A 17771-nucleotide genomic window follows, 5' to 3' on the forward strand; every position below is an offset into this window, starting at 1 on the left:
GACGATCAGAGGTGAGGGGGAGGCCATCCATTCGTGGCCCCCCCTCGCGATCGCCGCCGGCCAATCAGATCACTTCCTTTGCTGCTGTATGCTAAACAGCAGCAAAGGAAATGATGTCATCTCTCCTCGGCTCGGTATTTTCCGTTCCGGCGCCGAGGAGAGAAGACTGCACTGTGAGTGAAAACACACACACACAGTAGAACATGCCAGGCACACAAAACACCCCCCTTTACCCCCCGATCACCCCCCAATCACCTCTCCCCCCCGTCACACTGACACCAAGCAGTTTTTTTTTTTTTTTCTGATTACTGCATGGTGTCAGTTTGTGACAGAAGTGGTAGGGCAGTTAGTATTACCCCCCTAATAAAGTTTTAACCTCTTGATCACCCCCCGTCACCAGTGTCGCTAAGCGATCATTTTTCTGATCGCTGTATTAGTGTCACTGGTGACGCTAGTTAGGGAGGTAAATATTTAGGTTCGCTGTCAGTGTTTTATAGCGACAGGGACCCCCATATACTATCTAATAAATGTTTTAACCCCTTGATTGCCCCCTAGTTAACCCTTTCACCACTGATCACCGTATAAGTGTTACGGGTGACGCTGGTTAGTTAGTTTAATTTTTATAGTGTCAGGGCACCCGCCGTTTATTACCGAATAAAGGTTTAGCCCCCTGATCGCCCGGCGGTGATATGCGTCGCCCCAGGCAGCGTCAGATTAGCGCCAGTACCGCTAACACCCACGCACGCACCGTACACCTCCCTTAGTGGTATAGTATCTGATCGGATCAATATTTGATCCGATCAGATCTATACTAGCGTCCCCAGCAGTTTGGGGTTCCCAAAAACGCAGTGTTAGCGGGATCAGCCCAGATACCTGCTAGCACCTGCGTTTTGCCACTCCGCCCGACCCAGCCCAGCCCACCCAAGTGCAGTATCGATCGATCACTGTCACTTACAAAACACTAAACGCATAACTGCAGCGTTCGCAGAGTCAGGCCTGATCCCTGCGATCGCTAACAGTTTTTTTGGTAGCGTTTTGGTGAACTGGCAAGCAACAGCCCCAGGCAGCGTCAGGTTAGCGCCAGTACCGCTAACACCCACGCACGCACTGTACACCTCCCTTAGTGGTATAGTATCTGAACGGATCAATATCTGATCCGATCAGATCTATACTAGCTTCCCCAACAGTTTAGGGTTCCCATAAACGCAGTGTTAGCGGGATCAGCCCAGATACCTGCTAGCACCTGCGTTTTGCCCCTCCGCCCAGCCCACCCAAGTACAGTATCAATCGATCACTGTCACTTACAAAACACTAAATGCATAACTGCAGCGTTCGCAGAGTCAGGCCTGATCCCTGCGATCGCTAACAGTTTTTTTGGTAGCGTTTTGGTGAACTGGCAAGCACCAGCCCCAGGCAGCGTCAGGTTAGCGCCAGTACCGCTAACACCCACGCACGCACTGTACACCTCCCTTAGTGGTATAGTATCTGAACGGATCAATATCTGATCCGATCAGATCTATACTAGCTTCCCCAGCAGTTTAGGGTTCCCAAAAACGCAGTGTTAGCGGGATCAGCCCAGATACCTGCTAGCACCTGCGTTTTGCCCCTCCGCCCGGCGCAGCCCACCCAAGTGCAGTATCGATCGATCACTGTCACTTACAAAACACTAAACGCATAACTGCAGCGTTCGCAGAGTCAGGCCTGATTCCTGCGATCGCTAACAGGTTTTTTTGGTAGCGTTTTGGTGAACTGACAAGCACCAGCGGCCTAGTACACCCCGGTCGTGGTCAAACCAGCACTGCAGTAACACTTGGTGACGTGACGTGGCGAGTCCCATAAGTGCAGTTCAAGCTGGTGAGGTGGCAAGCACAAGTAGTGTCCCGCTGCCACCAAGAAGACAAACACAGGCCCGTCGTGCTCATAATGCCCTTCCTGCTGCATTTGCCAATCCTAATTGGGAACCCACCACTTCTGCAGCGCCCGTACTTACCCCATTCACATCCCCAACCAAATGCAGTCGGCTGCATGAGAGGCATTTTCTTTATGTCCTCCCGAGTACCCCTACCCAACGGACCCCCCAAAAAAGATGTCGTGTCTGCAGCAAGCGCGGATATAGGCGTGACACCCGCTAGTATTGTCCCTCCTGTCCTGACAATCCTGGTCTTGGTATTGGTGAATGTTTTGAACGCTACCATACACTAGTTGAGTATTAGCGTAGGGTACAGCATTGCACAGACTAGGCACACTTTCACAGGGTCTCCCAAGATGCCATCGCATTTTGAGAGACCCGAACCTGGAACCAGTTACAGATATAAAAGTTAGTTACAAAAAAAAAAGTGTAAAAAAAAAAATATATATATATAAAATAAAAAAATATATATTGTTCTCTCTCTCTCTATTCTCTCTCTATTGTTCTGCTCTTTTTTACTGTATTCTATTCTGCAATGTTTTATTGTTATTATGTTTTATCATGTTTGCTTTTCAGGTATGCAATTTTTTATACTTTGCCGTTTACTGTGTTTTATTGTTAACCATTTTTTTGTCTTCAGGTACGCCATTCACAACTTTGAGTGGTTATACCAGAATGATGCCTGCAGGTTTAGGTATCATCTTGGTATCATTCTTTTCAGCTAGCGGTCTGCTTTCATGTAAAAGCAATCCTAGCGGCTAATTAGCCTCTAGACTGCTTTTACAAGCAGTGGGAGGGAATGCCCCCCCACTGTCTTCTGTGTTTTTCTCTGGCTATCCTGTGTCAACAGGAAACCTGAGAATGCAGCCGTTGATTCAGCCAGCTGACCATAGAGCTGATCAGAGACCAGAGTGGCTCCAAACATCTCTATGGCCTAAGAAACCGGAAGCTACGAGCATTTCATGACTTAGATTTCGCCGGATGTAAACAGCGCCATTGGGAAATTGGGAAAGCATTTTATCACACCGATCTTGGTGTGGTCAGATGCTTTGAGGGCAGAGGAGAGATCTAGGGTCTAATAGACCCCAATTTCAAAAAAGAGTACCTGTCACTACCTATTGCTATCATGGGGTATATTTACATTCCCTGAGATAACAATAAAAATAATTAAAAAAAAAAATGAAAGGAACAGTTTAAAAATAAGATAAAAAAGCAAAAAAAAAATAAAGAGAAAAAAAAAAAGCACCCCTGTCCCCCTATGCGCAAAGGCGAACGCAAGCGTCAGTCTGGCGTCAAATGTAAACAGCAACTGCACCGTGCATGTGAGGTGTCACCGCGAACGTCAGATCGAGGGCAGTAATTTTAGCAGTAGACCTCCTCTGTAAATCTAAAGTGGTAACCTTTAAAGGCTTTTAAAAATGTATTCAGTTTGTCGCCACTGCACGTTTGTGCGCAATTTTAAAGCATGTCATGTTTGGTATCCATGTACTCGGCCTAAGATCATCTTTTTTATTTCATCAAACATTTGGGCAGTATAGTGTGTTTTAGTGCATTAAAATTTAAAAAAGTGTGTTTTTTCCCCAAAAAATGCGTTTGAAAAATCGCTGCGCAAATACTTTGTGAAAAAAAAAAAAAAAATGAAACACCCACCATTTTAATCTGTAGGGCATTTGCTTTAAAAAAATATATAATGTTTGGGGGTTCAAAGTAATTTTCTTGCAAAAAAAAATAATTTTTTCATGTAAACAAAAAGTGTCAGAAAGGGCTTTGTCTTCAAGTGGTTAGAAGAGTGGGTGATGTGTGACATAAGCTTCTAAATGTTGTGCATAAAATGCCAGGACAGTTCAAAACCCCCCCAAATGACCCCATTTTGGAAAGTAGACACCCCAAGCTATTTGCTGAGAGTCATGTCGAGTCCATGGAATATTTTATATTGTGACATAAGTTGCGGGAAAGAGACAAATTTTTTTTTTTGCACAAAGTTGTCTCTAAATGATATATTGCTCAAACATGCCATGGTAATATGTGAAATTACACCCCAAAATACATTCTGTTGCCTCTCCTGAGTACGGGGATACCACATGTGTGAGACTCTTTGGGAGCCTAGCCGCGTACGGGACCCCGAAAACCAAGCACTGCCTTCAGGCTTTCTAAGGGCGTAAATTTATGATTTCACTCCTCACTGCCTATCACAGTTTCGGAGGCCATGGAATGCCCAGGTGGCACAAACCCCCCCCCAAATGACCCCATTTTGGAAAGTAGACACCCCAAGCTATTTACTGAGAGGTATAGTGAGTATTTTGCAGACCTCACTTTTTGTCACAAAGTTTTGAAAATTGAAAAAAGAAAAGTTTTTTCTTGTCTTTCTTCATTTTCAAAAACAAATGAGAGCTGCAAAATACTCACCATGCCTCTCAGCAAATAGCTTGGGGTGTCTACTTTCCAAAATGGGGTCATTTGGGGGGGGTTTGTGCCACCTGGGCATTCCATGGCCTCCGAAACTGTGATAGGCAGTGAAGAGTGAAATAAAAAATTTACACCCTTAGAAATCCTGAAGGCGGTGATTGGTTTTCGGGGCCCCGTACGCGGCTAGGCTCCCAAAAAGTCCCACACATGTGGTATCCCCGTACTCAGGAGAAGCAGCTGAATGTATTTTGGGGTGCAATTCCACATATGCCCATGGCCTGTGTGAGCAATATATCATTTAGTGACAACTTTGTGCAAAAAAAAAAAAAGTGTCACTTTCCCGCAACTTGTGTCAAAATATAAAATATTCCATGGACTCAACATGCCTCTCAGCAAATAGCTTGGGGTGTCTACTTTCCAAAATGGGGTCATTTGGGGGGGGTTTGTGTCATCTGGGCATTTTATGGCCTTCAAAACTGTGATAGGTAGTGAGGAGTGAAATCAAAAATTTACGCCCTCAGAAATCCTGAAGGCGGTGATTAGTTTTCGGGGCCCCGTACGCGGCTAGGCTCCCAAAAAGTCCCACACATGTGGTATCCCCGTACTCAGGAGAAGCAGCTGAATGTATTTTGGGGTGCAATTCCACATATGCCCATGGCCTGTGTGAGCAATATATCATTTAATGACAACTTTTTGTAATTTTTTTTTTTTTTTTGTCATTATTCAAACACTTGGGACAAAAAAAATTAATATTCAATGGGCTCAACATGCCTCTCAGCAATTTCCTTGGGGTGTCTACTTTCCAAAATGGGGTCATTTGGGGGGGGGGGGGGTTGTACTGCCCTGCCATTATAGCACCTCAAGAAATGACATAGGCAGTCATAAACTAAAAGCTGTGTAAATTCCAGAAAATGTACCCTAGCTTGTAGACGCTATAACTTTTGCGCAAACCAATAAATATACGCTTATTGACATTTTTTTTTACCAAAGACATGTGGCCAAATACATTTTGGCCTAAATGTATGACTAAAATTGAGTTTATTGGATTTTTTTTATTACAAAAAGTAGAAAATATCATTTTTTTTTCAAAATTTTCGGTCTTTTTTTGTTTATAGCGCAAAAAATAAAAACGGCAGAGGTGATCAAATGCCATCAAAAGAAAGCTCTATTTGTGGGAAGAAAAGGACGAAAATTTCGTTTGGGTACAGCATTGCATGACCGCGCAATTAGCAGTTAAAGCAATGCAGTGCCAAATTGGAAAAAGTCCTCTGGTCCTAAGGCAGCATAATGGTCCGGGGCTGAAGTGGTTAAAAAAAACAAAACAGTAAAGTTAGCCCAATTTTCTTGCATAATTTGAAAGATGATGTTACGCCGAGTAAATGGATACCTAACATGTCACGCTTCAAAATTACACACACTTGTGGAATGGCGCCAAACTTCGGTAATTAAAAATCCCCATAGGCGATGCTTTCAAAATTTTTACAGGTTATATGTTTTGAGATACAGAGGAGATCTAGCGCCATAATTCTTGCTCTCGCTCTAATGTTCACTGGGATACCTCACATGTGGGGTTTGAATGTGGTTTACATATGTGGGCCCGACTTACATATGCATTCGCTTCTGGGAGCGAGCACGCGAGAACAGGGGCCCTTTAAATTTACCAATTAAAAAAAAAAAGTTTTACTTTTATTTTTCTAGTTTGATGCTTTGTTTTTGTAAACGTCCCTTGTAATATGAATAGTGCGTGACAGGTCCTTTTTACAGTGAGATCTGGGGTCAATAAGTCCCCAGATCTTACCTCTAGGCTGGGAAGCCTGACAGCTGAGGCGTTGGCATTTTTTCAAATGCAGAGGCCAACCGTGATGTCATAACATAGCGCCCGGCCTCCTAACAATCATAGAGACTCCTAGGACTATCTTGCCTGCCGGAAATTTCTATGGTCTATATCCGCCGCCGGTCGGTTCCTTCTCCAGTTTGCCGGTGGCAGGGGTGAGCCGGAGGGGTAAGCACCGGAGGGCGGCGGGAGGGGGGTGACGTCCCCTCCCGCCACCTTTTAAGAACAATCAAGCGACTGAGCCGCTATGATTGTTGTTCTGGTGCAGGGAGTCGCCGGATGAAAAAGAAGATATCTGAATAACGCCTGTAACTGCAGGCATCATTCAGATATCACCCCTCAAACCCGACGTCATATGAGGTGGTGGGCGGGAAGCAGTTAATGATTTAATGAATAGAACTTGAGACATCAGTTATAGAATTAACCCCAGTTTAATGTGCTCAGTAAGCTTTCAATCGGAGAGTATTGCAAGCCCTTGTATGCAATTCCCTTGTACACTTTTATGCATGTGTGCCCGATAGCCTTGGAGTTGAATGTGCTTACCACCCGCATGCTAGCTTATATAGGGAGCGATGCCACATTTAACTCTTTATTAGTCACCAATGTGAGCAGGGGCAATGGCATTATATGGGCTCACAATGCTGACTGGCTTTGATCTTGATGGGCAGACTGAACTGGGGAAACGTCTGCATTTGAGATCGTGCCATTGGCTTATCTTATTGCGCTCAGATTTATGTTTATGTACATCCATTCAGGAACTGACCAAAAAAAATGTCTGGCATAATGTTTTTCATTACGTTTTTATCTATTTTGCTTTTCTTCCTTTATAGCAAATATCAAGTCGGCAGAGGAAAATTCTAGAAGAAGCTCATGAATTGAGTGAAGATCACCAAAAGAAGTATTTAGCTAAACTCAGGTCAATTAATCCACCATGTGTGCCTTTTTGCGGTAAGTATTGTTTGATGTTTAATTTCAAAATAACTCATGTGGTTGATTGAGCTAAATGGGTAGAGATCAGTATTCCCAATGATACTAGAAACATTTTATATGTACTATCATCCCTGTTAGTAGTAAAACAAAGAAGTGTGTGAGAAGTGGGATTTTAAAGGTACACCTAGTATAAGAAAGAGCACTGTCAATTAAAAATTATACCAAATATTTATTAATGCAATTTTACAAAGAAGAACAGTAAAATGTGAAAACAGTTTTACATTCATAGTCAAAGGTAAACATCCTCAACCTAATATTGACAAATGAAGGGAAAGACCTGTAGTCGCAAAAAAAAGTCTGATCATAACCACGTCTACAAATTTCAACATGTTTCGCAAGGAAGGCTTCATCAGGAAAATGGACGAGGCTTTTCAATTATTCAGCAACAATATTCATGATAAAATCAACCTTGGATGTTTAAAGAAGAAAACAAAAAAGTGAATACATGGAAAAGATACATGAAACATTCGCATTTATACAACTTGAAAGCTCTTTAGCTTGTGCAACCATGACTCCACCAAATCCCCCCTCCAAAAACAAAAATCGCAAAATTGCAAAAATTGCACCAAACCCCCCCCCAACCCTCACAACCCCCCCCACCCCCACACACCCCCCCACACACCCCCCCACACACCCCCCCACACACCCCCCCACACACCCCCACACACACCCCCACACACACACACACACACACACACCCAGCCCCAACCCAGGCTCTCACCCTCCCCCCTCCCAAGTGCTCCCAACCAACACAACCCCTACGTCAACTCCATACCTCTGTAAAGAGTTCCAGGGAAGCCGCAGGACCCGAAGTGTCAAAAGAGAGGGGAGGAGGGGTACCCCCAGAGTTGACTCCCCCCTGTAGTCCAGAAAGATGCCTGATCACCCGTAGGGAGGGATGTGTGTTCTTATAGATGAAGACCATCACAAGCAGAGAAAATGATTACAGTTGCTGTAACATATATTATAGATAGTAAAAATACGCGCACATTACGGGTGAGGGGAGAAAGAGTCCGCAGCAAAAACTAAACAGTGGACCATACTCACCGATACCCCAAGATATAGGAAAATATTTGTATTGGGAGCTCATGAGGACTGATGGCACAATGTCAATTGTAAAAAAGGCACCTATGCGGAAGGGGACAGAGCTACTCCACAGTTTCTGAAAAAACATATATAAATATGCATGTACCTATATTAAAGTTTTATATAACAAAAAGCATATATATATATATGTATAAACTGCGTCTTTAAATCTTCAAGAGCATCTGCCCACCTTGAAAGAGTATCTCACCGTTGTGTGGAAAGCTGAAAAGCTACGTCACGTTTCTATTGGTGCTACTGAAGAGACACCCAAAGATGATGAATCATAAAGGGTAATCACTTCCTATATTTCAAAAAAAAAAAAGTGTAAGAAACAGATAAGGCACCAAAGGTAGTGCTTAGTTTTCAGTTGACTATATCGCAAAGTGCTGGGCCTACTGACGGTCAATGTTAGTTTTACCTGGTGTCGGCGTCCATGTTTAACATGAGCTCCCAAACTGCTGACAAGCATCTAGATGTGTGGGGTTTAAATATCCCTCCCCATGGCGCCAAAATGCTGCGTATGTCATCACGCTGCACCGGCGCCAAGCGGACGCAAAGGGGAAGTTCCAGGTCCCTGGACTGAATACCCGGAACCGGAAACAACAAACTGGAAGTAGATACTACTTCCGGTTGCCAAAAACAGCACTATGACTCCCATTGGAGACAGTGCTGAACCAAGAGAGTGGAAACACTTGGGCAGATGGTATGGTGGCCGTTTAGGATACGGTTGACCGGGATGCCATGGACCATGAGGAGACCTCAAGGCGGGCGTGCACGGGGTTGGCACCCCCCCAGAAGGAAAGAGCCTGAGGGGGATGTGTACCCAACCTAGTACACACCCTTGGGCGTCCATACGGGGATCAAATGGCACTGGACTGGGGAGGTAAAAACAAGGGAAAAACAAAGCCCGGGGGGGTAAAAAAAAAAGGGGGACCACAAAGTTTGGATGTGGCCAATGACTGCACATTACAATAATTCATTTACAATAATGCACCCCCAATCTGCATCCACATATAGAAGATTGCACTGATATACACATCATTATGATCAACTACATGTGTATTATTATTCCTTTTTTCGAAAGATATATTATTTCTAGTGAAGGCAACCCTGACCTAGACAGCTAACCCGGAACTGGTCGCAATAAAAATAAACGTCTGGCAATCCCATAATGTTCTAACATGGTGAATGTTGCCAAAGCGGGGGAGAGAAGAAAGAACGGGGGAGGGGGAAGAAAAGCGGGGAGGGGGGAAGGGAGAGGGGGTAAAAAGGCCATGCCCAGCAATAAATATCCTGGTCTATATGGTCAGATGGATCACTCAAAAACGGGGCACATTCTCCCAAAAGGACATGAGTGGCAAAACTCAGTAAGGGGTGATGTTTATAGAAAAGGCTTGTAGCTAATCCCCTCATTGAGGCCAGGGGACCGAGTAGCCTGTAAACAGTAGATCCATCTCGTCTCCAATTGGAGAAGTTTATTGTCTATATCACTACCTCGTTCATGCTCCGGCATATGTTCGAGACTGAAAAAACCTATGGCTTTTAAATCAAAATTGTGGTATAGCCCCACATGACGGCTAATGGGTGTTTCCATCCTATGTTTGGAGATAAGGGACACATGGTCCCTGATTCTACAGAAAAGTGGGCGCTTTGTTTTTCCCCAGGTAAAATGCCCCGCAGCGACACTTCATTAAGTATACAGAACCAACCGATTGGCAGTTGGTTCTATATTTGGGGGTCCAGATGTTATTATTGGGAAGAGTGACATTGTTCCCTTCTAAAATGCAGGGACAATAGTTGCACCTGCCACATGGGTAGGTGCCTGGTGATTTAGACTTTAGCGTGGTCTGATTACGATGGTGGCTACTCACTAGAGTATCTCTCAAAGAGCGAGAGCGTTTAAAGGTGATTTCTAGATAGGGTTTCACGAACTTAGAGATTTTTTGATCGGCTGCCAATAGGTACCAGAACTTTTTATAGATATGTCGCACCCTTGCATGTTGTCTATTGTACTTAGTAATCACTCTTGTTGATGTTGATGTTTTATCACGTCTGGGCTTGTACAATAGAAGTTGTCTATTCTGATTTTTTTCCCTATTAAAGGCGGTGGTTGATTGATGAATAGTCATCCACATCCCTTATAATTTCAAAAACCACAATGGTAGACACAGACAACACATGCTTAAATGAAATGAATATATTTATCATATTGCATCATAAAAAAATAAACATTTAACCCTTGCGCTGCCAGGTCCATACAAACAACACACACTCCCAAACACTGGGAGTGTCACACAAACTGTGTATATGTGTGTATGTATGTATATATATATATATGAGAGAGAGATAGATATCTCTCTCTCTCTCTCTCTCTCTCTCTCTCTCTCTCTATATATATATATATATATATAGATAGATAGATAGATAGATAGATAGATAGATAGATAGATAGATAGATAGATATGAGAGAGAGCGATAGATATGAGAGAGAGCGATAGATATAGCTATATCTCTCTCTATATATATATATAGATAGATAGATATAGATATATCTATATATTTATATATAGATATATCTATATCTATCTATATATAGATATATCCTGAGAGATATTGTGGATAAATATGACTGTTCCATTTTAAGTACCGTATTTATCGGCGTATAACACGCACCGGCGTATAACACGCACCCCAATTTAGGAGGGAATTTTAAGGAAAAAAAACTTTTAGGAGGGAAGTTGAAGGGAAAAAAACTTACATTTAAATGCCCTTCATTGCAGCCTTGTCAGTGCAGCCTTGTCAGTGCAGCCTTGTCAGTGCAGCCATGTCAGTGCAGCCATGTCAGTGCAGCCATGTCAGTGCAGCCTTGTCAGTGCAGCCTTGTCAGTGCAGCCTTGTCAGTGCAGCCTTCCCCAGTGCAGCCTTCCCCAGTGCAGCCTTCCCCAGTGCAGCCTTGTCAGTGCAGCCTTCCCCAATGCAGCCTTGTCAGTGCAGCCTTCCCCAGTGCAGCCTTCCCCAGTGCAGCCTTGTCAGTGCAGCCTTCCCCAGTGCAGCCTTCCCCAGTGCAGCCTTGTCAGTGCAGCCTTCCCCAGTGCAGCCTTGTCAGTGCAGCCTTCCCCAGTGCAGCCTTGTCAGTGCAGCCTTCCCCAGTGCAGCCTTGTCAGTGCAGCCTTCCCCAGTGCAGCCTTGTCAGTGCAGCCTTCCCCAGTGCAGCCTTGCCCCAGTGCAGCCTGGGATCCCCTGTCCCTGCTTCCAGGGCTTCAAAATCGCGGTCCGCGATTTGAAAATGGCGCCGCCGGCGCCGAAGTACACAGAGCCGGTCCTCGGCTCTTTCCGGCGGCTCTTGTTTACTTTCGGCTCCACTCGTAGTCCCGAGCGGAGCTATCCGAGTAGGTTCGGACAGCTCCGCTCGGGACTACGAGTGGAGCCGAAAGTAAACGAGAGCCGCCGGAAAGAGCCGAGGACCGGCTCTGTGTACTTCGGCTCCGGCGGCGCCATTTTCAAATCGCGGTCCGCGATTTTGAAAATGTGACAGCTCAGGATCGGCGGGGATCGGCGTATAACACGCACCTGCGACTTTCCCCTGATTTTAAGGGGAAAAAAGTGCGTGTTATACGCCGATAAATACGGTAACCACCTTCTCATTGTCCAACATTGTTAAACAGCTGTCCATCATTTTTCTCTGTCACCCTGTGCCCCTAATGGACACAGGGTGACTTTGGCATAGGAGTTGCATGGGGAGCTAAAACAAAGGTTGCCCAACCTCTCCAAGGGATTCTGGGTACCATGGGGCCCCCCCGCCCAAAGTGACTCCCTTCACATCTCTCCCTTTTCGGCAGCAGACTAACACAGTAGAAGACCCCAGACAGATTGACTGGTTGAGTTAGTCCTTGGTTCCAGTCCCCCAATGCCTGTACCCACAAAGTACCCCAAACAAATTGGTCCAAACAGAGCATTACTCACCCAGCCAACCTCTGCCTCTCTCGTAGAACATACCTACTGCTGGGGGGGGGGGGGGGGGGGTGTGAACTGGGCCTTTCCCCAGGAGTCCCTTCAGCCACTGGAGAGAAGACAGGGTGGCTGGGCTCACTCCGTCATGCTTTTGGGCATCTGGGCCGACTGCCCAGCATCCCTGGGGTATACAAGTGGAGACTGAAGTCCCATCCACCTTTACAGGAAATCCATCCTCTGCTAGTTGAGGGCAGAGGCCAGCAGCACTCTGCCATGTTGCCAGCGCTTCTGCTGGGGACCCCACATTATGTGCTCCGGCTAACTGTTGGGGAGGGAGGCAGACTGCCCGGCTCTCTAGAACTTCGCAGTTGTTACGGGTGCTGGGCAGAGGTTGGTAGCATTCTGCCCTGTTGCCAGTACTTCTACTGGTTTTCTGTTAGTGGAGACCGTAGCCCCATCCACCGACACCAGATCAAGCTGCAGTCGTAAGATGCCCATTGCATTCTTTCCTTGGATCCTGATCTGCAGTTCGGGAGTGACCGCCACCTCCTCACCCTGGGCCTCCAGAATTGCCGAAGGTGTGGGGCAGAGGTCTTGGACCCCCTGTCCGGTAACCAGCGCTTTGTTTGTGTTATAATTCTGGTGTGCCGTCTGCTGCTGGAACTCCCTTTCTCTGGTACTGTCTCTCAGGTGCACAAATCCTTGTTGGGGAGGGGGAATGGCAGCTTCCTCTCCCTGCATCTCTGCAATCCACTGGGGAAGAAGAAACACCACCTCCTCACCTCGGGCCTCTGAAACTGCCATGGGTGTGGAGCAGGGGTCTACTGCCAGAAATTCTGCTTGGGGTTCGCTAGGTGGTTCCTCCTCTACACAAACATCTATTAAATCCCAAGTCTCTGGAATGAGCTGGTGGCCCTTGGGCCCAGTGCCAACACTTTGGCAGGTGACTCATCATCAAAAACATCCTGATGAAAAGTCCATTAAATCCATTGCTGACACTTCAGTCGAGAATTCAGAGCTGTCTGCTGGTACCTCCCTATAGTCCCTGGCACAGGGATCCCAGCCCTGGTGCTGAGCAGAGTCTAGTAGCCATCTATGTCTTTCAGTGCCCAATGCACTTCGGAGACGTTCAATATCTCTTCTCTGAAATCCATGATTTTGTCCAACCCCCACTCCAAATCGCTCCCAAAGTTATGGTCCCCTGTCAGCTTTGCGTACAACAGTCCCAGGCTGCCGTAGCCAAAGCCTTCCATTGGGCTGTCATCCGCTATCCAAGGGCATGCTTGGGATACATGCCACTGGAGGGCTCTGTAGCTCTCATCCAGCTGCATCTCTGCCCAGACCAGCCTGCTTAACTCAGCTGTTGTCAGAAACCATGAATCAGACCGAGACAGTTTCACACTTGTTTAATAAAAGTAAATGAAGCAAACGTAGTCAAAACAGAGCCAAAGTTCAGTAACTGGAAAGGCTAGTCAGACAAGCCAGGAAGTCAGGGAACAGCGTAGTGGAACAGCAAGCAGGATCTGGAGCCAGAAGAAATGTCAGCAAGCAAGTCTTTAACGGGAATGCAGGAGATAGTCTCTGTAATGTTGACCAAGGCAAAGGCAGAGATCATCTGGGCTGGACGGCTTAAGTAGGCAGGACTGACAAGCAGGATATCATCAACAAGTGAGTCACTGTGCAGGGATAGGAGCTGGCAATTGGCCGACAGCTGAGCGGTCAGCTCAGAGAAGGAACGGCGCAGCCCTGACAGCTGTCTACTCCTTGTGCGGTTTTCTCCCAAAAACAGCACCCGCAATCCATACTGTGACCAGTAACTTTCCTTGATGGAGGGGGGAATTTTTCCCTGGTGGCGCTGCTCACGGGCTAGCCTTTCCTTCCAAAGTTCACAGCGGATAGAATCATACCCTCCCAGCAGGACCTTATATATATAATTTATCCTGGGAGATATTGTGGATAAATATTACTGTTCCATTTTAACCCATTCAGCCTCGGAAGGATTTACCCCCTTCCTGACCAGAGCACTTTTTGCGATTTGGCACTTCGAAGCTTTTACTGACAATTGCACGGTCGTGCAACGTTGTACCCAAACAAAATCGACGTCCTTTTTTCCCACAAATAGAGCTTTCTTTTGGTGGTATTTGATCACCTCTGCGGTTTTTATTTTTTGTGCTATAAACAGAAAAAGAGTGACAATTTTGAAAAAAACGCATTATTTTTTACTTTTTGCTATAATAAATATCCCCCAAAAATATATAAAAAAAAAAAAAATGTTTTTTCCTCAGTTTAGGCCGATATGTATTCTTCTACATATTTTTGGTAAAAAAATCACAATATGCATATATTGATTGGTTTGTGCAAAAGTTATAGCGTCTACAAAATAGGGGATAGTTTTATGGCATTTTTATAATTCATTTTTTTATTAGTAATGGCGGCTATCTGTGATTTGTATCGGGACTGCGAAATTATGGCGGACACATCTGACATTTTTGACACTATTTTGGGACCATTGTCATTTATACAGCGATCAGTGCTATAAAAATGCATTGATTACTGTGTAAATGACACTGGCAGTGAATGGGGTTAACCACTAGGGGGCGATGAATGGGTTAAGTGTGTCCTAGGGAGTGATTCTAACTGTGGAGGGGAGGGGCTACAACACACATGACAGCGATCACTGCTCTCAATGACAGAGAGCAGTGATCTCTGTCCTGTCACTAGGCAGAACAGAGAGATACTTTGTTTACAAAAGCATCTCCCCGTTCTACCTCTCCGTGACATGATTGCGGGCACCCGGCGGACATAGAGTGGGCGGGACCCACGGTCATGGAGAACGCACGGGCGTGCATGCGCGCCCGCAGCGCCACTTCTTAAAGGGGACGTACCTGTACACCCTTTTGCCCACCAGTGCCATTCTGCCGCCGTGTATCGGCGTGCGCTGGTCGGGAAACGGTTAAGTAATCTCCTTCTCATTGTCCATTAAACAGCTGTCCATCATTTTTCTCAGTCACCCAGTGCCCTTAATGGACACAGGGTGACTTAGACATAGGAGGTGCACGGAGAGCTGAAACAAAGGTTTCCCAATCTCTCCAAGCGATTCTGGGTTCCATGGGCCCCCCCGCCCAAAATGACTCCCGTCACAGGCACCATAGCTTGTAAACTGTTTAACTTTCACACAGAGCAGTTCCCTCGCCTCATTAAACACTTTCAGCAGTCCAGGTACTATACAGTCTGCGTATTGTTTAAACACTTCGATGGGTAAACCATCTTCCCCCCGGAGCCTTAGAATTCGCCTTCTGCAGTTCAGGGGAGCATTCAGCTGACTTCTGGAGGAAGTAGACATGCTGGGTAATTGAATGCTGTCAAGGTAATCATTCAGTGATTCTATCGAGTAAGTTTGGACAAATATAAGGAGGAATAATAAACCACTAGTTCTGCCATTATAAGGTCTGGGTAGTCACCATCCGGTACACGTTTTCAACGCTCCAATGGAATACTTGTTGGGAATGTGCTATTTTTGCCAACAGGCGACCAGTGTGTTCACCCTCATAAAAGGCTAACCTACTTGAAAACCGCTTCCGCTTCCTCTGAGATAGCAGTGAGGTTGATGGGCTGATAGCCACGCCTCCCTACGGTCATCGGTAGGATTATCAAAGAATTCCACCTCCAAGTTACTCACCAACTGTTCTATTCCTGGCGATGACCGGATGGATCGGAGTGAGAGCGTGAGTGAGGAGTGTGTGTCTCCTCCCGCCCACCTGATGCTTCCCGATGTTTGCCGCGGATAGCCCTGATCGCCCAGCGCTGAACCCCGTCTGAGGGAACTAGTTGACCGGCAGCCGTGAAGCTCAATTTTGCCCTCCTTTCTTTGGCTGCACGTAGCGGAGGGAGAGCTGCTGAGATTCACAACGTTAATTGTAAGTGGAGAGGCGGGGAGGTTAGCAGCAGACAGCAGGGCATGAGAGGATTGCATTGAGCCGCAAGATACCCTGCACTACCCGGAAGAGGCTGACGGAGGTTGATGAATGTGAAGGCAGTGACTTCTATGCCGAACCCTGTGCCTCAAAAAAGCTGATAGCCCTGTATCCCGTACCTTGCACTAGAGGACCAGAGGATTCTCTCCTGTGAAAAGGACATGTGAGTAAAAGACAACTCTGGAGCCCTGAACCCCCTAAACTGCCTGAAGAATGCATGAGTAAAGGGGAGAAGTAACGGGATATGTTATATGCTGACCTAGAGACCGTGTATACCGGGAAGATACCTGACTAAGACTAGATCCATACAGGCTGGGCTGGAATAGTTGCATTAGTCTAAATATGCATGTGTAACAAGGCTAGGGCTGAGGCTTGCCATATATGCCCGCTATTGATGTCCTGAAGTATCCTCCTTTTACACTGGTCTAATTTTATATATTTAATTCTGAACTGAAATAATCTGAAATAAAAAAGGTTAATATCTCATAGACCTTTAGCAACCCACTGTGACTTTTGTGTGCTCGAAGTCGCAGACATCAACTTTCTGCGGCTCTCTCCTTATTTGAGGCTGATCTGTTGGAGGGTAATAATTAAACGTAGATACCCTAACTAGGGGCCCATTGACTCTCGTGATATCAGGTGATACCTGGTACCCCTTTTTTTCTTTTTTTTTTTTTCATACCATTAACCCTGGAGAGAGATATAATATACTTGAACGGTCTTTCGTTAACTGGAGAATGCAGGATGCAACACCTACGCTCCTCAAAGGAGAAAAATCCTCAACAGATGGCAGCGACAGCAAAATTGGAGCAATATGCTCATCCCCCGGTTCAGACGCCACCAAAGAAGGGGTCACAGACTAAAGCACAACAGGGGGCTACAACAGATAGAAAAAGCCAGGGCCAGTCAACAGCCACAGCACCGTCGGCCTTGTAATAACCGATCCTTGCTTACCCCTAGAGAAAGAACCAGCATTGAAGCATGTAATTTTGGCAGTAAGTGCATGCAAGGGATCTCTAAAAGAACTTTGTGACCAAATGAAAGGAGTAAAGGAGGATTTGATACTGGTCAGACAGGACCTACAAAAAACAGCGGAAAGAACAACAGCCCTGGAAGGGAGGTCAAGTCAACTAGAAGATGATATATTCCCACTAATAAAAGAGGTGAAAAGTATGAAAGAACAGATGACCAGATACGCGTCAAAAATGGACAAGATGGAAAACAGGATCTGAAGGAATAATGTGAGCATGGTGGGGTTGCCGGAAAAGAGTGAGGGTCCTAACCCTATAGAGTTCCTGGAAAAATGGCTTGTTGAACTTTTTGGAAGAGAGACATTCTCAATAATGTTCTCTATTGAAAGAGCACATAGAGTTGAACTATAAGGATAAAGTGACACTATTGCGGAAAGCAAGGGAGGTGGGAAATATTTTTTTTAATGGTACCAAGATATCATTCTACTCTGACTTCTCACCAGAACTTTAGAGGCGTAGAGCAGAGTTTATACAGATCAAGCGTACTTTACAGAAATTTAAGCTGTCACGTGTAACGGCGTTGGGGGGAACCCAGATTTTTTACTCCCCGGCCGGCGTGGAGACGTGGCTGGAAGAGAACAAGGAGAAAC

The 17771-nt window shown here is 45.7% G+C and overlaps 1 protein-coding gene across 2 annotated transcripts in view; it reads left to right on the forward strand.

Annotated features, from left to right (window-relative positions):
- Positions 1 to 17771, forward strand: part of SOS1 (SOS Ras/Rac guanine nucleotide exchange factor 1) — a 519460-nt gene that overhangs the window by 424765 nt on the left and 76924 nt on the right. For both annotated transcript variants that reach the window (XM_073627668.1, XM_073627669.1), the window contains one exon: positions 6980 to 7097. In XM_073627668.1, the coding sequence (XP_073483769.1) occupies positions 6980 to 7097 (118 nt within the window). The remainder of the gene's footprint in view (positions 1 to 6979; positions 7098 to 17771) is intronic.

This window comes from Aquarana catesbeiana, linkage group LG04 (genome assembly GCF_042186555.1).
Source record: "Aquarana catesbeiana isolate 2022-GZ linkage group LG04, ASM4218655v1, whole genome shotgun sequence".
NCBI classification, from domain to species: Eukaryota; Metazoa; Chordata; class Amphibia; order Anura; family Ranidae; genus Aquarana; species Aquarana catesbeiana.